The sequence below is a fragment of the Danio rerio genome, chromosome 9 (genome assembly GCF_052040795.2).
Source record: "Danio rerio strain M-AB ecotype USA chromosome 9, GRCz13ab, whole genome shotgun sequence".
NCBI classification, from domain to species: Eukaryota; Metazoa; Chordata; class Actinopteri; order Cypriniformes; family Danionidae; genus Danio; species Danio rerio.
Window position 1 is genome coordinate 20,450,425 of NC_141029.1, and position 24,576 is coordinate 20,475,000.

Below are 24,576 nucleotides of genomic sequence, written 5' to 3' on the forward strand. Positions count from 1 at the left end.
GTGATATTGCGTTTATACAACCGTTTAAGTCAGAATTATTAGCCCCCGTTTGACTTTTTGTCTTTTTTCAATATTTCCCAAATAATATTTAAGAAAACTTTCAGTCTGATTTTTTTTTCTTCTTGAAAAACTTTTTTTTATTTTTTTTTCAGCTAGAATAAAAGCAGTTATTAAAAAAAAAAAACATTTAAAGGTCAAAATTATTAACCGCTTGAAGCTATATATTTTTTCGATAGTCTACAAAACAAACCATCTATAATTCTCTCCATTTATCAGAAATTGGGGAAACAATAAACAGGGGGGCTAAAAATTTAGGGGGGCTGATAATTCTGACGTCAAATATATATATATATATATATATATATATATATATATATATATATATATATATACTATTTTTGTTTAAATTATTTAAAAAATACTATTTTGTGTAAAATAAAATAATTATCAAATTGCTGACCGATAATAATTTTTAAAGGTCACGGGCATGTAGTCATATAAGCATTTCACTGCACATCATACTGTGTGTGACTGTGTATGTGAACGTCTGAACGACACAATTTAAATTTGTGTACACACAATATGATCAATTATGAAACTGGAAGAAAAAACATGCGATATTTGCCTGTTATTGACATCAAAAGTTAGGAAAAATGCTGTCAGTGAAACTATTTAAAATTCTGCAACGTTTTCATAAAAATATAGCGGAGCATGTTCATGTATTTATCAAGATGGGCAAATAATAAACAATATTTGTACAGCATTTATTAGTAATCATAGTTCAGCATTTACTAATGTATTATTAAAGTCTAAAATCACTTTATTTCCATTACCAAAGAAGAGTGAATACTGTTATATTACGTATTGTTTTTTGCTTGTTTATGCTAGTAAATAAATTAATATGAACTAATGCATTATTGAAAAGCGTTCCCACCTTCAGACATTTTATGGGGAAGTTCATGAGAAAATCCGACAGACTTGTATTTCTGATAAACAGCCAACAGCGTAAAAACTAACAAAACTGATGTATCAGCAATTTGGAAATTCTGCATCAGAGAAAAATCCACGTGCTGTGGATTACATGAAATAAATCAATGTCTGCTGACAGAAAAACACATACATTCACACACAGGATGCTGGTCCGGTGAGGAGTTTCCACTGGGGGCGGGGCTTACACTCTTTTCAGGAAGTGTTGGGACAGAGGAAATTTTATTTACGTGGTAAATAAAAAAAAGTTCCTCGTCTGCAACTCTTATAAACCAGGTGTGGTATGTTTGCACGTCCACATACTACATAACCTCCCAGAGTCTGCTTGTGACGGCAGACATGGCTGCAGTTACTCTTGTGGACCTCACAAACATCTGTTCTTCAGAAAGCGACATTTGCGTGAAAAACCGTATCCGCACATTCTGTTCAGTGACCGAGAATGGCTCGCAGGAGCCGGTGTACTTCGTGGCGGATCCCGGGAGCTCCTTGGGGGCGGACAGATTTCCGAGAAGCTCACTGCTTGAGATGTTTGTCGGTTTCAGCAATTCCCCACAGATCCTGTGTAAAAGCTCTCTTTCGGCTTCGTTATATTCGTTCAAACAGGCCATAGACGAAAGCGATATTAGTAACGTGAGGATAGTGACCTCGAGCCGTGGGAGAGGGGTGTTTCAGGTCTACCAAGAGCTGCTCTTCACTTCTGCTTATAGTTTTGAGTACTGCATCATGTTTGACAACCTGTCGTGTGACTCCTGTCCTCCGGGTGACCGAGCAAACAGCAGCACTCCTGCAGAAGGTGACGCCAGACTGGAGCTCAGCGCGTTCCTTCAGCGCCTGCCAGCGGTCAAAGGAGATATTACAGTTCTCAGATCAGCTGCCATTTCAGGTTAGTTATATTTGACTTAGTTATAGATAATTTACATCAAAATGAAAATTTAATCACTGCTTTTTTTACCAGCAAGTATTACTGATTATGATTTTTTGTTTTGTTGAACACAAAGGTAGATATTTTGAAGAATGTTAGAAACCGGTAACCTTTGTCTTTTATAGTAGGGAAAGCAAATGCTATGGGCATCAGTGGTTACTATATATATATATATATATATATATATATATATATATATATATATATATATATATATATATATATATATATCTTTTTTTTCCCCTTTATTATTGCATTCCCCATTATTAACAAGCAAAGTGATAACTTCAGCTTGAAGATAATTGCTTCTTCAACACATCATTCATTGTGAAAAACACCAACATGTGTTAAAACACTGGCTCAGCTTACCCCATAGTATGTGGCTCATTATGGCCCATAGTTGACAAAAACTAGTTTGCTTATTAGATCTTGATCTATTTGTTTAGATGTATCACCTTTTACTGATGACAGGAAAATTTTACGGATGGTGACCACTTCTCCCTTATGCTTCTCCTTTACATGGTCCAGCAAAATTAATGTATAACTCCAAAATGTATGGTCACATGACCAAAAATAATATAATGGTTGCCTAGATACAGGGGGTGGGTCAACTTACCCACTGGCTCATCTACCTCACTCACCCCCTCCCCCAATATGATCACACTAAGCTTAGTTTGTGTACTCCTTAAGTGAAACTAACCAACTAACTAATGAATTCATTTGACGGATGGAATAATTTAATTGGGACAACACATTTTTTTTTAATTCTTATATGATCTTTGGTTTTGTAAAGCCAGAAAAAATAATGTAAAAAATATATTAAATAATAGTTTATGAAATGGGAAGTTGGTATAAGAAAAAGATCAAAAAAGGAAAAAAATAATTTATTGACCTAAATGTAGCTCATACTAAAGGGTATCTAAGTTTTAGGAACAACAAATAATAACTTGACTTCTAGTTGATTATTTGGTATCAGAAATGTCTGTTATGAAAGGCAAAGGCCTCTAGATTACGCTTATTTTACCTAAATAAAATATAATCATGCCTTGATTTTTGATTATTTAATTAGGACAGTAAAGTCTGACTTTGCTTAGACAAAAGTCTTGTCACTTAACAGAAATAATGTACAGTATAGAATATAAAGTCATGGTGCAGTGGAAAAACAATTGATATTGCGTATGACTCAAATAACTTAGTCATCTGAAATGGCAAAGGGAGTGTTCTTGCAGGACTCCCAGAGTTCATCAAGATATGTTAGATTTGTCTTCAAGGCCTCCTCCTTCATCTTACCCCAGACATGCTCAATAATGTTCATGTCTGGTGACTGGGCTGGCTAATTCTGGAGCACCTTGACCTTCTTTATTACATATACATATATTATACATGTTGTGTGTGTGTGTGTGTGCCTAATTAGATGTGGATCTTGTCATTTTTATGGCCAATGCAATGTAAGATGATATTTAGATTGTAATGTACAGCAATGACTTATAAAGATACATATAAACATCTGTGGTCACTGTATCTTGTATATGATAGCCTCTATGTCTGAAAAGAATGAATTTCACTTAGGTATTTAAACTCCTATAAGGTATCACAAGTTTTATGCACGTTAAAAATGAACATACATGTATAACAAAGCACTTTGTGTTTAATAATTACCTTGGCATTAGATTAAAGACACTAGTTAACAATGTTGGGGGTAATGCATTAAAAGTAATAATATTATTACTTTTATAAGTAACAAGTAATGCATTACTTAAAAAAATGAAGTAAAAATATTTTAGTTACTTTTTGAAAAAGAAATGTAATGCGAGTTACTATTTAGTTTAATTAATTAGCTTTAAAAAATTGCTAAAATAAAATTAGCATAGTCACATTAAATCACACACTCAATGAGAGAATGCCCTCCCCGGGGGAACAGACAGACAAAGATTTGTGCTATGGAAGTATTCTCATTATTTTTAACACATCGAAGAAAAGGAAAAGGGGTTTGTCTCAATAGACAGTGACTAATAAGGCAAAAACTACAAAGCAGACACATTGCTTCAAACTTTCATTACAGCGTGTGTAGCTCCAGGGTCAGGAAGTTCCCAGAATATAACATTATATTGAATTCACAATATACACTAAACAATATACTAAATTTGATATGTTTTTTTATGGTAAACGAAGGTTATACAGTTCATTGTTAATTGCAGAGCTAAAATTTAAATAATATTGCCTAAATAAATAAATAAATAAATAAACAAACAAACAAATAAATAAAAACCTGCAAGTTCTGAAAGAGATCAAGCCTCACCCAGGTAAAACAAAAAAGGAACGCAAAAGTAACTCAAAAGTAACATAACACAATACTTTCCATAAAAAAGTAACTTAGTAATGCAACTAATTACCTTTCTGGGGAGTAATGCAATAATTGAACGCATTACTTTCAAAAGTAACTTTCCCCAACACTGCTGCTGCTGGAGTGTTTAAAATTCACTGGCTAAGAGAGTGACATGTGTCATCATGTTATAAATAAACGCCTCTTCTCTTTCACAGACTGCTTTGGCCATGGCTTCAGCACCCGTACCGGAGGGATCTCCTACATCAGCACCATAAGCTCAATGAACCTCTTCTGCAACCCAAGGCGCAAAGACCCCAGAGCAGTGGTGGATGAAAATCGCCGGCGGCTCGGCCTGCAGGCTGGATTTCATCCTCGTCAGTTAAACCTCATAAAGGTAATTTACCATAAGGAGCATACTCTATTGACCTTATTCTTAAGTAAATAACAAAAACACCATAGCGTCGAAACATTTTTTACAAAAAACTTAAAGCATGTGCAGGAAAAGACCACTAGTTATAAAAGAGCGCACCAGACTACTAACCAGCGTCTCGTGTTTCTGTTGCACTGCTGTTTATTTTGTTTCATTTAAAGAAAACCCTGTCTAACTTGTGTATTCTGTTGTTGCCTGTTTTGGTGTGTTCACGTATCCGTCTGCTATTCATGTCAATCCATTTATCTGTTTCATTCATTTATGTTGTTTACAAGGCTCTGACGAAGCGCACGGGTCAGCAGGTCACGTGACATACATTTTGCAACTCTTGTGTATAGTACATTAGGAACGAACGCCAGCCCTTGTACTTTTTTTCATAAATAGAGTAGGATAGTTCCAATACTCGGAAGAGTTCTTTGTGCACAATTACGCACAATACTGTTGTTAAGACTTTAAAGTGTAGCTCTAGGGGTTGTTACATGCCTGATGTTAAATGTTTAGAAGTGGGAGTAACAGTGAAAAAAGTTTAAAAAAAAAAAAAATGTTGGTTGGGGTGAGTGTGGGTCAGTCCCCTGCCTTCACAACAACACACCAAATTCAAGTTAAATAATTTATTAACAAAATGTACAATAGTATAACAAAACTGGGAAGCAAAGATAGACTTCAGGAGGGGGAGAGGCCAAAACAAACAAAAAGTACACTCTAGCTAGTTAGGGAGTAAAACTGTCTAAACTGACAAAGTAAAATTAAATCAACAACAGAAATGTACACTAACTCCCTAACTAAACATAAACAAGAGAAAAAGGGTTTTAGAAATAAAATGGCACCCACCTCCCTATGGCTTCCAAACACAAAGTTAGTTTAAAAAAAAAAAAAAAAAAGAGCTCAAATGGCTTCAGAGGCTTTAACAACAGATTTTAACTTCAACAAGTTAAACACAACAGCACCAATAATCTTTCTCAATAGAGCACCCAGGCAGGAGAGAGACCACACTCAGGAAGCAAGCTTCAATGTGGCTTGCAACTGGCAGGCTTTTAAGCTTGCCGGGCAACGAGTAGCAGGTGCAATCAATCAACTTCCTCTCCTCCACACCTAGCTGAGAAACAGGTTGCAGGAACGGAGAGGGAGAGAGAGAGAGAGAAACCAAACACAATAATACATTCAAAACACCATGGAATGTAACAGGGTTAAAGAGGTAACATTTTGATGTGACTTAATTTGTTGGGAGTTGGTGGCAAAATAGCAAACCGACAACCAAATATGACAAAAAAGGGCATTTATTTACAAAAGTAAAAAAGAATTCAACAGCAAAAATAATATGTACAAGTAGAAGTAGCTCACAAAAAAACAAAAACATTAATAAATCAATTTTAAGGGAAAGAGGATTTCAACCAGCGCCAAATAAATAACTGTTCATAAATAACTGTATATAAGGGAGTCTGTCTGAGTCAGATTTCTAAATGTAAACGCGGCCTCGCTGATTAATCTTTCACATTTCTGTGTAATGCTTCACGTATTGATCACACGTCTTTGTCATTGACTTTTAGTGCAACCATGCCAGTGATGTGTGGGTGATGGGCAAACCTGCCCCGGACAGTTACGATGGACTGGTGACCAATCAGTCAGGTGTTGTCATTGCAGCACCAGGGGCTGATTGTATGCCATTGCTCTTCACTGACCCTGTATCAAAGGTCATTGGAGTTGCGCATGCAGGTCAGTCATCACACTGTAAAATCTATTTTAACACTCTTACTATTTCCTACCAGTGTGGCAACATGGATTTATGAATTGTGAATCCCTTGTTTTGGTCATTGATCAATTGAAATAATTGAAAATGAATAAATTGTAATTGGTGATTTTCATTTAAAGGGATAGTTCACCCAAAAATGACTATTTAAAAAGTAACAAATAGTGAGTAAATTGTCAATTTCGGGTAAAAAAAAAAAAACTATCCCTTTAATATTGCATGATGGTATTTCTATATTGTCACACAGTTTTGGGTTAAACTCACTACTACTTAAATGCTGTCATAAAGCTTATTGCAAAAAAAGGATAACAAAGGAATAATATTGTTACGGTTGACTTTGTCCTGAAGGGACAATTCACCCAAAAAATGACAATTCGGTCATTGTTTACTCGCACTTCATTACTTGTTCATAATCCATTAGAGATTCTTTTTGTTTTGTCAGACACAAAGGAAGACATTCTGTCATATAATGTTGTGAAAAAGAAAAAGAAAAAAGTCATCGACTTCCACAGTGGGTTTTTCCTATATGGATGTCAATGGCTGCTTTTTCATATATTTTTAAGAATATATTGTTTGGTCACATTTTATTTTGATGGTCCGTTTTTTATTTAAGTTACATTGCATCTACATGCCAGCTAATTCTCATCAGATTATCAGTAGACTGTTAGGTTGGGATTAGGGTTAGTGTCAGTTGACATGTACTTGCAGAGTTTCTTACAGTCAGTTAAATGTCTGTTGAAGGAGCAGTATCAACAGATATTAAGCAGTCTACTAATAACCAAATGCACATATATAAGTTGTCTATCTTGCGTGTCACAGGCTGGAAGGGGACCCTGATGGGAATCGCCATGGCAACAGTAAAAGCCATGGTGTCAGAGTTTGGCAGCCGCCCTGCAGACATTGTGGTTGTGATTGGGCCTTCTGTGGGACCCTGCTGCTTCACTCTGGAGCAGGACTCGGCCAGAGAGTTTCATTCCATACACCCGGACTGTGTGCAAAACATGGACTCATCCGAGCCTTCTGTCGACATCAGGGTCGCTACTAGGTAAGAATCAGAGGTCAGTCAGAGGAGTCCTGCTTTGACTTTAACTGTACACCAGAGACTGTTTTATTGATCTCAGCGTCCCTCAAGTAGGTCACATCATTCCCTGAAGTGACCCACAGTAATGAACACTTCGAAATGAAGGTGATTTACAGCATCTCTATCTAGAATATTAGCGGAAGCGGAAAAGACGGATCATTGCCCAAGGGAGAAATGGCTATTTAAATTTAAAGTGCTTTTTTGTCTTGATTCTAGTCCAAATGTCTACAAATTCTAAAACCAAGCAGCATTTTCTAAATAAGCAAAACATTTTATGTTGTTTTCAGAAATAAATTGACAATAATAAGAGCGTTTTGTTTTGTTTTTTCTAAAAAGAGCTAAATTATCTGTCAATGGAGTAAGCAAAATAATATTGTTTTCAATTTTGCTAAGCCTATTGGCACATTATTTTGCCCTTGTTAAGGAATAAAACTTCATTTTGATATTATTTTCTGACTTGTCTAGAAAATGCTTCTTGATTTAATAATTTTTTGGATAATTGGACTTGAAACAAGACTTTGTTGCAGCAGTAATTTGCGAGGCACAAAAATTCAATATTAAGTCCTACATAAAAACAATTTTTACATTGTAACAACTGATCAAAAAAGTCATAACAATTTGTTTTTTAACAGCCATTCTTACACTTATTTGCTGAGTGTGGATATTTTGCTGAATCGTGGATAAATAAATATGACTCTGTCGTTTGTGTCAGCAAGTAACTTTCTAAATGAATAGTTCATTGAATCATTTATTCAAACTATTTAAAAATACACTAAATAGGTCCAAAATCAGTTTTTCTTTTATGAGCAATATCATTATAATAATATGTAAAGATCATCTTCAAAAAACTGTAAATTATAAAGTTGAAGTCAGAATTATTAGACCTCCTGAATTATTTTCTGTTTAACGGAGAGAAGATTTTTTTTCAACACATTTCTAAACATAATAGTTTTAATAACTCATTTCTAATAACTGATTTATTTTATCTTTACCATAATGACAGTAAATAATATTTTACTATATATTTATTATGACACTTCTATACAGCTCAAAGTGACATTTAAAGGTTTAACTAGGTTAATTAGGTTAACTGGGCAGGTTAGGGTAATTAGGCAAGTCATTGTATAACGATGGTTTGTTCTGTAGACTATCGAAAATGTATATAGCTTAAAGGGGCTAATGATTTTGACCTTAAATCGAGTTTTAAAAAATTAAAAACTGCTTTTATTTTTAAACAAATAAGACTTTCTCTTGAAGACAAAATATTATTAGACATACTGTGAAAATTTCCTTGCTCTGTTAAACATCATTTGGGAAAAATTTTTAAAAGAAAAAAAATTCAAAAGGGGGCTAATAATGCTGACTTCAACTGTATATATATATATATATATATATATATATATATATATATATATATATATATATATATATATATATATTACCATACATGAGTTATATAAGACAAACTGAATTAAACATGGAAGTTTGAAGGAAAAAGACCAAAACAGTATTTCCCTGGTAATTTGTGTTATTTACAACTTGAAACAATTAATTAACACTTACCCATAAATACTTTTATTTAAATATTTGGCAAATATTATTTGCGAATAATCGCATCCAAAATAAAAGTTTGTTGTGACATAACAGCAAATATATTTGTATGTGCTGTGTATATTTATTATATAGGATTCAGCTGGTGGGCAACCAGCGTAAAACATGCTGGATAAGTTGGTGGTTCATTCCGCTGTGGAAACCCCTGATTAATAAATTCAAATCAATTCAATTTGTTTATTGTCATGAGCACAGTAGGGAAACACAATTCCCTGTACAATAAAATTCTTACTTTGCCGTCCACAGTGAAATCATAAACACAACATACACATCATACACGACATACACATAAACACACATATGTACAAAGAAGTGACAGAAGTATAATTATAAATTGTAAATATATAAATATCTATGAATGTAAACAATATAGAATACTGATTGTAGAGTAATGAAAACAGATGTAAATAACGTGTAAAGGGACTGAGCCGAATGATAATGCATGAATGAATATACACAATACACACAGGCATGCTTATATTTGGGGAAAAATATATTTAGATATAAAATATATATGAATATGGTACCATTTTTTATACATTTAACAAAACAGTATTACATATCCATAGCAAATAAAAAATAATACACACAAATATATTGTAAAGACAAACTTTTATTTTGGCTGCAATTTAATCTTTGACAAGCACTAATAAATATTTGTATTTATAATTTGTACAGTTAAAAGAGTCAAAAATGCACATAAACTGTCTAGATCTATATAACCTCATAATTTTTATTGTTTACATTATTTTACACTTATTTAAATGTCCTTCTGTGTTCTTATTGTTAGGTATGTATGTATGTATGTATGTATGTATGTATGTATGTATGTATGTACCCTGAGCTTCTGAAAAAACCCAAAAAATGCCCTGTGTGTTTGCGCACGCTCAAACCTTATTCTGATTCTGAAAAGTAAACTAAAATAAGTTTGCAGTTTTTATGTACATTATATATATTATTAAATGTATTTGTATTGTTTTACTGTATTTCTTTTAAATGTCCTATAAAATTTATCCTAATTTTATTAGTATTACTATTATTAAAAGCCTATTCTTATAAGACATGATTGTTGAACCGCAACATGTCAACCAACCAATCATGCTTTTGTCTTGTAGAGTTCTGCTGGAAAGAGGTGGGATTAAACCTGAGCACATAGAGAACATCCGAATCCCAAACCAGACGGATTCTATACCATGCACATCCTGCAGTCCTGAGCTATTCTTCTCCCATAGGAGAGACGGACTCAACTTTGGGACACAGATTGGGTTCCTGTGGATCAAGCCCTGACTGAATGCACAAAAGCTTTAGATATACAGTTGAAGTCAGAATTATTAGCCCCGTTAAATTATTAGACCGCTTGTTTATTTTTTCCCCAATTTCTGTTTAAGGGAGAGAAGATTTTTTCAACACATTTCTAAACATAATAGTTTTAATAACTCATTTCTAACAACTGATTTATTTTATCTTTGCCGTGATGACTGTAAATAATATTTTAAATGATATTTTTAAGACACTTCTACACAGCTTAAAGTGACATTTAAAGGCTTAACTAGGTTAATTAAGTTAACTAGGCAGGTTAGGGGAATTAGGCAAGTTATTGTATAACGATGGTTTGTTCTGGAGACTATCAAGAAAAAATATAGCTTAAAGAGGCTAATAATTTTGTCTCTAAAATGGTTCATAAAAAATTAAAAACTGCTTTTATCCTAGCTGAAATAAAACAAACCAGACTTTCTCCAGATGAAAAAATATTATTAGACATACTGTAAAAATGTCCTTGCTCTGTTGAACACCATTTGGAAAATATTTAAAAAAGAAGAAAAAAAATCGAAGGGGGCTAATAATTCTGACTTCAACTGTAATTGAAGTCAGAATTAATATTAGCCCTCCTGTGATTTTTGTTTTCTTCTTCTTCTTTTTTTTCCCAAATGAAGTTTCACAGAGAAAGGAATTTTCACAGTATGTCTGATAATATTTTTTCTTCTGGAAAAGGTCTAATTTGTTTAATTTTGGCTAGAATAAAAGCAGTTTTTATAAAAACCATTTTAAGGTCAATATTATTAGCCTGTTTAAGCTATATATTTTTTGGATTGTCTACAAAACAAACCATTGTAATAAAATGACCTGCCTAATTACCCTAACTTGCCTTATAAATCTAGTTAAGCCTTTAAATGTCACTTTAAGCTGTATAGAAATGTCTTAAAAACATACATAGGGGCTAATAATTCTGACTTCAATTGTAGTACTTCAAATGACAGTACATTCATTTATTTATATAGTTAACTAATTAGTATTGAATTACCCTACTCGCAACATGTGACACTTTTTTTACTTTTTTAGCTTACAAAATAGACTTTTACAGTATTTTATATCAAGGTCTAATGTATGTAGATGTAAGATAGTCATCATTTTTTTTTTTATCAGCACTTTTAACAAACTAACATGTATATAATATTACCTATGTAAATAGTGAGAAAACATTTTTTAATAAGTATAGCATTCTTCAACAAAAAAGGAAACTAAACAGGCTTGGAACAAGCGAAGAGTGAGTAAATGATTATTTTTTTAGGGTGAACTATCCCTTTTAAAACTTACTTGAAAGCTTTTTTGTTGTTTGCATTTTGATTGTCTAGATTTTCAAGAGATTGTTTATTAGATTTTGCCAGTCCTTAGGATAATGGTGACACTGTTGTTGAAATTTAATAAATAAGTTTTTATAAGCCCATTTACAGCTATGGAAATAAAATTTCTCTGGATTTACTGAAATTAGTAGGTATGTGTGTAATTGTTTTTTATTCTGTACAAATTTAAAAAATTATAATATTGTTCTACTATATTGTTTTGAGTTCAATATTGTTTAAAGTTCTACTATATTGTTCTAAGATAAAATGTTGATATTGGGTTCTCTACAAAATATAAATATAAACATATCAGTAAACATGGCATCTTTTATTTGTTATTTTCCACATTTGTCAAAAGTCAAGACTTTTATTTCCAATTTAAAAGAAATAATATCGGCAATTAAAAAACAAAAACCCTAAATTACACTTTACTCAAAGGCATAACTGTGAATTGTAAATCCAGTGAAATGACATATATCTTAATTTGCATGTTAAATTTGGAAAACTAAGGGCTAGTTGTATATTGCAAGTCAATTTTATTTTTTTATGTTAATTTGTTGAAAAATAAATTAAACATTAAATTAATATTTATTATTATATTTATATATAAATTTTACATTTTTGAACAAAATCCTGCCAAATTATAAAACTATGATGGTATTAAAGGACTGGTCTATTATTAAAGGACAGTAAAATTAAATGTATAATGGAAGCTAAGCTACTAAAATAAATGTCAATAATAATCTAATTCAGAAATAGGCTGTTTCCCAGTGTTGGGTTGCAGCTGGAAGGGCATCTGGTGCATAAAACTTATGCTGGATAAGTTGGCGGTTCATTCTGCTGTGGCAATCCCTGATTAAAAAAGGAACTAAGTCGAAAAGAAAATGAAGGAATGAGAAATAGCCTGTTTATATCTTGCTGGTTTAAAAAAAAAATATGGCTGTACTGTAACATGATGAATGTACACTAGATGGAGATAATAGATTTATTTGTTGTCTCTACGTTTATTTTTTTATAGTCTATGGGTCTTTGTATTGTTTGACCACTATATTTATGATTTTTAAATCTGACTGTTTATTAATTAAAACTGCACAAAATATATCACATACAAACCTTCTTCAATGTCATTTCAAACCTAGGCTACAGTGAATTGACAGTTGTTTAAAAATTGTGTGCATTTAAATGATGTATAGTAAAGTTAATCATACATTACATGTCATTCCACTCAGGGGCCAATTTTTAAATGTGGGCCGGTCAGTTTTTTTAAAAATATGTATTGTTTTTAAGTGCAGACAGCTTTTATCTCTTGCTAGATGTGATATTATGATGATGATGATAATAATAATAATAATAAATGTTAAGCATTTGGCCCAATCGGCAACTGCTGCCTGGTTTCAAGATGGGCCGAACCAATCTGAGGTTACCCATACATAATCAAAATCTGTCAAGAATGTCATATTATTTCACCATCTGTAGACTAAATAGTGAATGTGCGTGTCTGTGGGTGGGGCTTTTTCGGTGTGGTAATGTGGACTGGTGTGACAGTGCCAGGGCTGAATTTTTGTCCCAGTCCGCCCATGATTCCACTTATTAAATGGGAGTTTCTAGTGTTCTCTGTCATGTTAACTCTCTTACTCCAAGGCCCATATTGAAGTTGATATTTAGCTGCACAAACAAATCCCCTCCAGTCTGATCGGTTGTCCACATCTTCTTCAGTAGCCCCAATCCTCTCCTTGTCAACCTTTACTTAATTCCACCAACTTTGTTTCTCTTTTCCATGTGTTCGTCTTCCTTCCGGATTAGATTTCACCTTTTTTAATCCATTTATCCTCTCCTCAGTACATGTCCAGCCCATTGGATTCTTTTAACCTTTATTTCACTTAATTATATCTGCACTATTGTAGAGGTCCCTAAATAAAACTCAAACAGATTTAAAACAAGTGAAAGGTTAGTAAAATGGACAGAATTTTCCAGTTTTTGGTCCAACTATCACTTTAATATTTGGTGATTTTTTAAAAGTTGGACACTAGAGGTCGCGCGCGTCCATGCTGTTCCTTGTTTATTTAGAGACGCTGATTTTTGGCTGGTCATCAAGCGCCCTTCAGCAGCATCACAGGCAGGCTTTTGTCTCCAACAGCACTTTTGCAATGTCACCAAAACATCTCAGCTATTCTTTATCTCGTGCTGCTAAAATGTCAACATCATTGCCTATCAATAGTTAGGCTATACAGAAGTCCAAGGGGGAGAAGAGTGACTTGATGTTTTGACGAGCACTGAAGAAACATCTCTCGTCAACTCGTGCACGTGTGTTTTAAAACACGCGAGTGTGAGTGTTGACGGAATATGACAGGTAAACCACATTGCAGACAGACAACAATGTCTCAATTGAAGACACACAGCACATGTATTTTAGCTGTCATATATGCTATAGGGTCAGTAAATACTGGGCAAATTTTTGAGTAAATGCCAAATAAGTTCAATATAAGCTCCATTGAAAAATTAAAGTACATATATAAGATCTGTCATTATCACAATGAAGTACATTACTTTTGTTGTCAACATAATTGCATCAGATTTTCTCAGTAAGTACAGCTATATACTGTAGTTGATCTGTTCAGTCACATTGATGTGCCCGCCATTTTGGAACAGTCAACATATGAAGAATTGAGATGCAAAAACCTGTAAGTGCCATCTGAAATTGTCTTTCTAAAATGATCATTTCATTATAGGAGTAAAGTTGGTTTTATATTCGGATATTCAGACATTCTTCTTAATAATATAATTTCAGAAAAGTATTCAGCATTCTTTGCAGATTCTAAATAAGGAAATCATATTAGCAGCGGCGATGCAGTGGTACAGTAGGTAGGGCTGTCGCCTCAGCAAGAAGGTTGCTGGTCGAGCCCCGGCTGGGTCAGTTGGTGTTTCTGTGTGGAGTTTGTATGTTCTCGCTGCGTGGGTTTACTCCAGGTGCTCTGGTTTTTCCAAAGACATGCGGTACAGGTGAATTGGGTAGGCTAAATTATCCATATTGTATGAGTGTGTATGGATGTTTGAATGTTTCCCAGAGATGGGTTGCAGCTGGAAGGGCATCAGCTGCGTAAAAACATATTCTGGATAAGTTAGCGGTTCATTTTGCTGTGATTCCGTGTTCATTCTGCAGATTAAAATATTGGCAGCAAATGACTTTAAAAATACAACATTGTTCAAAGTGAATTAAATAGTACTAATGTTGTTTAGAAGTCATACTGGCATGCTAATTTCGATTGAATATTCAAAGTAACATGGTAAACAATATAGAGACTGCTAAATGAACGAATATGCGAATATAAAACTAACTTTACCTCTATAATTTCTTTCAGGCTCTAATGTCTATGTTTAGTTGTTTTGCTTGAATGGCAAATAGTACATTATTTTCATTGCCTTTAACATGAAATAATTTAATTTAAACATAAGAGAGAGAGAAAAAAAAGTGGAAGAAAACTCCAGATGGCACTTAGAGGTTTTTGCATCTGAACTCAACATATACAGTCATGAAATCTGTGACTCTTCTAAGATGCTACATCAATGTGTAGTCTCTGTCTGGTTGTGAAATTGTAAATGCAGATTTCAATTCCCAAAGGGATGCATAACCTTTCACATCTAAGAATGTTTTGTTTTTCTTTCTTTTTTTTTTTTTGTATTAACAATATTAATTTTAAACTATGGTAACTTTAATGCCTGCTTAAAAAAATAAATAAAAATAATAATAATAACATCACTGAAGTTCTAATTGTATTCACTACAAATACCTATAAAAAGATTACAATCCATCTTTTTTTTTTTTTTATCAGTACATTTTAATGGATTCTTTGTGTTTTGGCCCATGGAATCCTTTGGCCCATCATCCTATCTGAGAAGAGAGGGGAAAAAATGGGAAAGGTTGTGTGAAATGTCTTTAACAGAGATGGTCTTTTCTAATTTAACATAACTTTTATTTGTTTGTTGTTGAGCTACAAAAAGATAACTGAAATTGAATGAATCAGATCTTTTTTATATACTGTACATACTGTCACTCGATGGACAGAGGACAATGCAAAGGACATTAGTAAGCAAATTAAGGCAAAGGCAGGTACAGCTTGACTAGTGTATTCAGCATTGACTTCCATCATGTTATAGTATTTTTTTCATTGAAGAAGTAGGGCTGCTCGATTATAGGACAAATCATAAATCAGATTATTTTGGTCATAATTGTAATCACAATTATTCAAAACAAAGTACAGTTGAAGTCAAAATTATTAATTTTTTAAATAAATATTTCCCAAATTATGTTTAACAGAGCAAGGAATTTTTTGCAGCATTTCCTGTAATATTTTTTCTTCTGCAGAAAATCCTGTTTTGTTTTGGCTAGAATAAAAGCAGGTTTATTTGTGTGATGTTACTGTCAAAATATTGCACGGCTATCAGCCAATCAGATTTAAGAACCAGACAGAACTGTTGAAGAAATATATACCGTTTAATAAAAAAAAAAAGCTAATTTCCGACCCTGCTATTTACAGTACATATAATGCAGTGGATATTAAGTGGAACTGTACTAAAACAATTGGTCATAAAGACATGAACTGTAAACAAACTGCATTCACCTACTAGTTTATAAACATTGGGGTTGATCAGTACATTGTCAAAGAAAACATTAAAATACATATCTTTACCCAAATAAATGTTGAGGAACTTTTAACAATGATTTATATTTTAGAGTTGTCAGGGCAAATTTTGCAGGATATGGTATTCATAGTTCGCTCTTCCGTGGCACTTACAATAAAAACTAAATAAAAGCTTAGGCTGTGGGTAGTGTGAAACTGATTGATTGTTGTCACCATGGATGATTCAAAATGGCATGCATCTAGCCATCTCCGGTTATGAAAATAAAGAAACCATTATTTATTTGTACATCCTCTCTGATAAGACAACCTGTATCCACATGTACACGGGTGCCTTGAACCACATTGATCTGCGTAATTGAGCAGAGCCAAAGCACAACAAAAACAATGTATTTTTCCATAAGACACGTGCAGTTTTGTTATATTGCTGTTTTAGATTCATAAACAATTCATAAACCATTTATCAGCTTTGAAAGTCATTGGGTCAAATAGTGTATATAAGCCATATTACTTACTTAATTACAGATAAATTTGTCTCAGTATATATGTGAATATTTTTTGCATCTGTCATTACTGTTCATGATCTTTTCAGAACAATTCTTTTAGGCCTACGCTATTGTGCTGACCAATTAGTACTAATATACTAGTTCTGTGCAACACTATTTAATGTACTTACACTATACAGAGTGAATTAAATTTGGTTTACTTTTTGATAGTGAGATTATATATTTACCACAAAAGAAAACCTGGTAAAGCAGGCGTAGCATCCATTTAGTTTCATTTCTCACTTCCTGTGTGACTCTGTGGTCTATAATTAAAGCAGGGTTATAAAGGGACAGTGCTACCAAAAACATTTTTTTTAATTCACTCACAGTCAGGCCTTCCAAGATGTAGGTAAATTATTGTTATTTTTCAGTAGAGCATTAAAGTCATTCATCGTTTTTGATACTTTCTACAGGTATAATGCAAGTAAAGGGTTATGAACTGGATGAACCAGTTTAGCAAATTAACCAAACTGTCTGAAACAAAGGAGATCTACCAGACAGTGTCTAAATCCAAAATCACTTCTGGATTTCTGACTTGAAATGAGCCAATATCCCAGTGTATGTGGTAACATGATACTGTGACGAGTCATCCCGGACGAGCCTCCACATTTGTCATGACTGGCTCAAAGCCTTGGCAAGTGACGGATGAGAAGTGCCATGGGATTTTAATGACCTCAGAAAGTCAGTACCTCGGTTTAATGTCTCATCTGAAAGACAGTGCTCACAATAAAGTGTCCCCTTCACTATACTGGGGAATTAGGACTCGCAGATGGTTGAGCACCTCCTGCTGACCACACTAACACCACAATCAACAGCATCCTAGTTTTTCCCATGTGTTCTCCCATCCAGACCAGCTTTGCTTGAGTGAGTAACTGGTCTTGGGCTGCAGGGTGATATGGCTGTTCATACTTGCCCAGACCAATAATTTCGCTTTATAAGACCAAATTTTGTAATGGCCATAAAAATAATATTAAATTAAAGGTTTATTTTACCTTCATGGAGTGAGCAAGCTATCTACATTTACATTTACATTTTACATTTAGTCATTTAGCAGACGCTTTTATCCAAAGCAACTTACAAATGAGGACAAGGAAGCAATTTACACAACTAAGAGCAACAAAGAATAAGTGCTATAGGCAAGTTTCAGGTCTGTAAAGTCTAAGAAGGAAAGTATTAGTAGTATTAGTATTTTTTTTTGGGTACAGTTAGTGTGATATTCAGAGAGGCAATTGCAGATTAGGAAGTGAAGTGGAGACTAAATAGTTGAGTTTTTAGTCGTTTCTTGAAAATAGCGAGTGACTCTGCTGTTCTGATGCAGTTAGGGAGTTCATTCCACCAACTGGGCAGATTGAGCGTGAGCGTGAGCGAAAGTGATTTCTTCCCTCTTTGGGATGGAACCACGAGGCGACGTTCATTCACAGAACGCAAGTTTCTGGAGGGCACATAGATCTGCAGAAGTGAGAGCAGATAAGAAGGAGCAAGGCCAGAAGTCACTTTGTAGGCAAACATCAGAGCTTTGAATTTGATGCGAGCAGCAACTGGCAGCCAGTGCAAACGGACTAGCAGCGGAGTAGTATCTAATATAAACAACCAGAGTATTCTATTTTGTTCCCGAGTTTAAAATATTGGATAAATTATAATTAAACTTGACAAAAGAGACAGAGATGTATTGTTTTGTGTTTTGAAGCTATAATGTAATTGAAAACACAGCCAGGAATCAATACAACATAGGGTCATTCTGAAAATGTAGCCCTATATACTAGGGATGGGAAGATTAACCGATATGTATCGATACACGGTCATGCGCGTGCACTATGCGAGTGCATCGGTTGAGCAGCAGAGGATGAATGAAATTTTGGAAGCAAATCGAGATGCATCGGTTTTTGCAAGATGCATCGGTTTTTCCAAGATACAGCTTATATTTTTAATATAGAATGTATTTTTTATTTATTAACAAGTGTTGTCAACCTGTTTTTGTCGCATAATTTAATCGACCTACATAAAGTAAGCCTTAGCAACGGATTTGCGGATGTGTACACTTACACTACAACTCAGTGTATCAGGTGTGCAGATGAAGCTAGTGGTGCGCCCTCAGAAAGCGCGAGAAGCAAAGCAAACATTTTATTCCCCACTGAGTTTTAAATCTAAAGTATGGCAACATTATGGATTTAAGGATGGACGACATGACAGGACAGATGCAATTTGCAAAATGTGCCGTGCATCTGTAAAATACGCGGGCAGTACGACTAATCTGAAATCTCACTTGAAGCGGCGCCACTTTGTTGTTTGGAAGCATCTTCCAGTGTTCCTGCATCCCCGGCTTTCGCACTGCTTCAACTGTAGCTACCAGCTCTAAAAGTGGTGAGAAAAGCATTGCAAGTTTTTGCGCAACAGTTTTGTGCGCTCTATGCCAATAACGGATGTTATTGCATTGTTCATCTGCAAAGATATTCAGCCTAGTGTCACGGAGAACGAAGGTTTTAAACACCTCCTCCTGTTAATTTTTATTTAATTATAATAATAATATTAATAATAATAATGATAAAAATAATGGGTATCACAGTGGCACAGTGGGTAGTTTGACCACCTCACAGCAAGAAGATTGCTGGTTTGTTATATTTTTATTAGCCTGTTGTTTACAGTGACAGTGATGTTTCAAAGCAGCATAACACTGCTAGTTCACGACCTTAAGTTTTGAATATTCAGTGGCAAAATATATCTTTGTAAAACTTGTTTTCTTAGTTGAAAAGTTAAATCACAATTTTAGTTGTGCAATGCTAAATCTTTATGTTGAAAGAGTGCAAATATATACATTTATAATATATATTGCACTTATACATTCTGTTTATCTTGAAAATACTTAAATAATATGTGCTATATGTTCTAAAATGGCCCTCTACTGTAAACTGACACTCTGGCTCTGAGAGAAAAGCCAGTTTGTAAAAAAAGTCTTGGTTTTGCTTGGTTAATAAATAATCAAACTCATTCAATGGTACAGCATCCTCTTTCACATCATCTCATAAACTTGATCTAATTAGTTAGTGCTGAATTATCGCATTGTATCGTGATATGGGTGTGAATCGTATCGTGTTGCATCGCAATATGTCACAAATGTATCGCTAATATATCGGATCGTATTCTTTGTATCGAGATGCGTATCGGATCGGCATTATAGCTTAGATGCCCAACCCTACTATATACATTTCTGGAGATGGCGCATTATGTAGCCTGAAGTACGTATGGCATACCTGTCAACCCTCTTGTTTTTCCCGGGATTCTCCTGTATTTTACAGTTCTATCTCGCTATCATCCTGTAATAGTACTTTCCCTTATTTCTCACAAATTTTCTTCTGTCTTTTCAGTTTTCTCTGAAGGGTGGCAATGAACATTAAAGAGCCGAGCTTCCCTATATGTGACCAATACTGCTGAACCACCAGGGGTCATCCCCTACTCTTTAATGTGAGTCTGTACTGCGCTTTCATTTTATTTAGGCAAGAAAACACTTTGAAATAAATTTAAAAACTTTCATTATAATGTTAGATGTGTGCATTTTTAAAGTGACACCTGTTATTTAATGTTATCAAACCATTTAACTCTTTATTTACAATAAAACAGCTTCAGAAGAACATATTTAGTAATTTGGGGATTTTTTTTATCCATTATTATGGTGGGCATATCTTTTATTTTCACATCCCAGTGTTGACAGGTATGACATATGACTGCATTTCATCTTTAAAATAAACACTACGGAGCTGTTTAATGTTGTTCCTTTTTGCGTTTACCAGCTGACTGCTAAGGGTGGGTCAGTTGACGGGTCAGTCAGTCAGTCGACTGTAAATCCAGTGGTGGATTTATGTGAGAGCAGAAAGCGCGAATGGGAACGCGAGAGAAATTTGAGATCTGAAAAAGCATACACAGTGGCCTCTGGTGGATTCGCGAATACAAAAACTGTGTTTTTGGAATGTGTTTGGCGCTCTCCAGAAATGTATATAGAGGTACATTTTTAGACTGAGCCTGGGTTGAATTAATATTAGAAGTCCACATAAACAGACAACGTTTAATAAAAAGTGTAGTCGCTGTTCTTTCGCTTCCGAAAAAAATGACAGTAACAGCTGAGTGACCAGACATGTTTACATGAGTTAGTTGAAATGTGCAGCAAATTTCACAACCTTTAAAACAATTGTGCCCTGAGTATATAGAAACAAATGGCTTTCTCTAAGAAAACTGATTGGCTTTCTTTAGAAGAAGGGTGATCTTAGTCACACACTCACTCACTACCTCCCTTGTACCTTCAGCTGGGATTAGAGATTAACAGAGAAGGTCAAGCTTTTTTTGTGAACCATAAATTTGCAGCATCGTATAATAACTAGGTCCTGCATTTAAAAATAGATTTAAATGCCTTACAAAGCCTTGCCTGTGAGGTCAAACACCAGATTATTAAAGTGCCTTTATGTGGGTCATGCGAAAAAAAGAGAAAGAAACTAAGACCACAGAATTTCAAAGAATATCTGTTTGGGGTTTTGACTTGAAATATAATTTTTTTCATTGCACTTGATAGGCAAACACAGGTTATTTTATGACGTTTTAGAGTACATATTGTCTACAGCTTAAATCTAGTTTCATCGTAATATTGTGGTTCCACAGAACCATTGACTTACTGTAGTTTTTGTGATTTATGACTTCCGTTCACGCCTCTGCTTTCTCGTAACCTATTAAAGCAATCAACACACATTTCCTTTGTGCTAGAGGGAACCTTTTCAAAGAAAACCAAGTGACCTGACTTGCAAAAAAAATAAAAGTTAAGTTGTATTTATGAAAAGGGATATAGATGTGGTTGATGTTTGCAAAGCCCAGTGGCATAGCAGAACTCGTATGGGAACCAGGTGCACATGTTTTGGCTGAAGTTTTTGAAAGCATTTACTCCTGAGCCGTAGTTTGTTTTATTAACCTGCATTCCGGGTTAATCTACATTTACTATGAGCAAACACATAACACCGTCTACTGGAAGTCATGTGATCTGCCCATAAAAGTGTTTGCTCAGTAAATGGGTGTGCTTGTAGTAAATATGATCACTATTATATTTAACTGTAACCATGAATTTGTAATAATCATTCTAATTTTATGAGAATATAAGGAAGCCCTCACTATAGCGATAAGCAAATCTATTTTTGCTGATGTTTTAATGCTATACTGTAGGTTTTAAATAATTATTTTTGTAAAAGCTGTCAGCCTGCATTATTTCTTTCACACACACATAGCTCTTTATTATGGTCTATGTATAGCTATTTTCTGCCTTCATTAATTCCTTAAACTTATATAGTGCTTTTCTGGACACTCAAAGCACTTTACACATTGGGGGAATCTCCTCATCCACCACCAGTGTTCGGCATCCTACTGGATGACTTGACCGCAGCCATATTCCACCACACACCAGCTGATAGGTGGAGAGAAGACAGAGTGATTAAGAAAATTATGATATAAGGATGGTTTGGAGGCCATGATGGACAGAAGCTAGTGGGCAAATTTGGCCAGGATGCCAGGGTTAAACCCCTACTCTTTTCGAAGGACATCCTGGAATTTTTAATGACCACAGAGAATCAGGACCTTGGTTTAACGTCTCATCCGAAAGACGACGCTCAATGAGCAGTATAGAATCCCCTTCACTATAATGGGGCGTTAGGACTCACACAGACCATAGATTAAGCGTCCCCTGCTGGCCTCACTAACACCATTTCCTGCAGCAACCTAGCTATCCCATGTGGTCTCCCATCCAGGTACTGACCGGGCACAGCCCTGCTTAGCTTCCATGTGAGAGTTGCAGAGAGCTAGCTGCTGGCTAGATAGGTTGAACTTGACAAATGTTTCAAATGTTTTTTTTATCCTTCAATAGCCTTCTGGGTTTCCATCAATGAGTGGCAGAAACCCCAGATTTTAAATACATAATCCCTATTTCACAAAAATGTTTTTACACTCACTTGAGCTGGTTTTGGATAGAGCCCTGCTTGGGCCTTACATCCAAGTCCTAGCCCGCCCCTGGCCCGAGACGCACAGGCTGTAACCCTGCCATTGTCCAACAGCTCAACAAAAATTTTTGGCTCGATTCCGACCTAAAGTCTGTTTTTTCCCACCAAACTGATTATACTTTCACACCCATTTTTAAAAAATTGTATTTACTAGAAAGTTAGTTTTTTTTGTTTCCTTTTTTATTGGAATAATTAAGATAAATGTTTTTGAATTGTTTTGTTTGTTTAGTTTTTAATTGTAAGTTTTAGTTTTTTTAAGTGACATCGATATTCAAGCGGTATGTGGTCCACAGGAAATTTACTCAATTTAAGTTGTGCATTCTGCATGACCAGTTGGCTCATGATTTAAAGTTGTCACTATTTGAAAAGTTGACCAGAACTTTGCCTTTAGTTAATAAGTAAGTGGAGATAGTTAAGTGAGGCAAACATATCCGATTGTCATTCATAGACATCATTACATTATTTTGTGGTGTTTATTATGTGTGGTTTAAAGAACTGCAAATATAAATCCTTTATTTATTTCTTGATATGTCCCTGTAAATATCATTGCTGTAAAAAGGAACAAAAGTTGGGTCATACTGCCCCATACTATTCATTTGACAACTGCGGACAGACATATGTTAGAGTGCGTTTTTGCAGTTTCACAAAATTGTTGGCTCAAGCATAACTTTCCATAACTCTAAAGCACTTTAATTATGTTGGCTGTATTGTTTTATTAAAAATGCGGCACTTACAACATACCCATTTAAATTGTGAAATGCTTTATGAACTGGAGTAGCAAAACTTTTTTGTTGCTTGTTTGTTTCATGATTTATGCCCTTGATGTGTTTAATGTGTTCATGATGAACTGTACATTAATAAATCACAACAATCCTGTGCTTTGAAAACAGCCATTGATAACGGCTATAGCGGAAGTCATTTCACGCTATTTGAAGTTTCTGCTTCAAATGCAGAAGTGTGATAAGGGCCTATGTCTATTGAAAAATTACATTTCCCATGTTTCTGCAAACAATCAGACATTCAAATTGTGCCTGAAGACTTAAAATAATGCTAAAAAATTGTAATAAAAAAAGTCAGTCTCTCTTTGTATATTTTTCTCACTCTGTATAATTATTTTTCACAAATGTGAATGAGTGTTTTCATCAATTTATTAGAGCAGCTGACTTTATTATTGGTAACCTACAGTAGCAGACAACAATAAACAAGTTAAATCACACAGTTATTCTCTAATGTTTCTCTATTGATTGGGGATTTTACATATTTTTTTTATAAATCCAAAGCTTTATTTTAATTTGGAGGTGGTTACTGTGTGCCCTGTTTTCAGTAAGACTTCACATATGATAACCTCTGATATGCTAACCTTTTGTTATGGGAAAAACAGAAAGCCCTGACATCCAGCATCCGTGTCTGCACGTAGGCCTGTCTATTATTTACAATAGTGATTTACTGGAAACAAGCTTCCTGGCCTTTCAAAGCATTCAGATGCAGGATGCATGCAAGACATCAAACATTCCTGACTTATCTCTCCTTCAGTATGCATGCCCTTTGTTATTTAATATTATTATTTGGATATAATGTATTTGGAATGAAGGTTATATAATACTTACAATTAATTAAATATGTTTTTTTTCCATATTCCCAGCACA

The 24,576-nt window shown here is 34.4% G+C and overlaps 2 protein-coding genes across 3 annotated transcripts in view; both read left to right on the forward strand.

Moving 5' to 3' along the window:
- Window positions 1–24,576, forward strand: part of LOC147842317 (uncharacterized) — a 243,185-nt gene that overhangs the window by 185,775 nt on the left and 32,834 nt on the right. The gene's annotated exons all lie outside the window — the stretch shown is intronic.
- lacc1 (laccase domain multifunctional purine nucleosidase 1) lies at window positions 1,242–11,870 on the forward strand. Of its 2 annotated transcripts, none has more exons than XM_087267657.1 (6): window positions 1,242–1,870; window positions 4,451–4,629; window positions 6,213–6,378; window positions 7,232–7,457; window positions 10,220–10,425; window positions 10,973–11,870. In XM_087267657.1, the coding sequence occupies exons 1-5, from the start codon at window positions 1,327–1,329 to the stop codon at window positions 10,389–10,391; spliced, it is 1,287 nt and encodes a 428-aa protein (XP_087123783.1). In that variant the 5' UTR covers window positions 1,242–1,326; the 3' UTR covers window positions 10,392–10,425; window positions 10,973–11,870. The 2 variants fall into 2 exon arrangements, with proteins under 2 accessions (XP_087123783.1, XP_087123784.1); XM_087267658.1 differs by having other exon boundaries at window positions 10,220–10,384; window positions 11,320–11,870.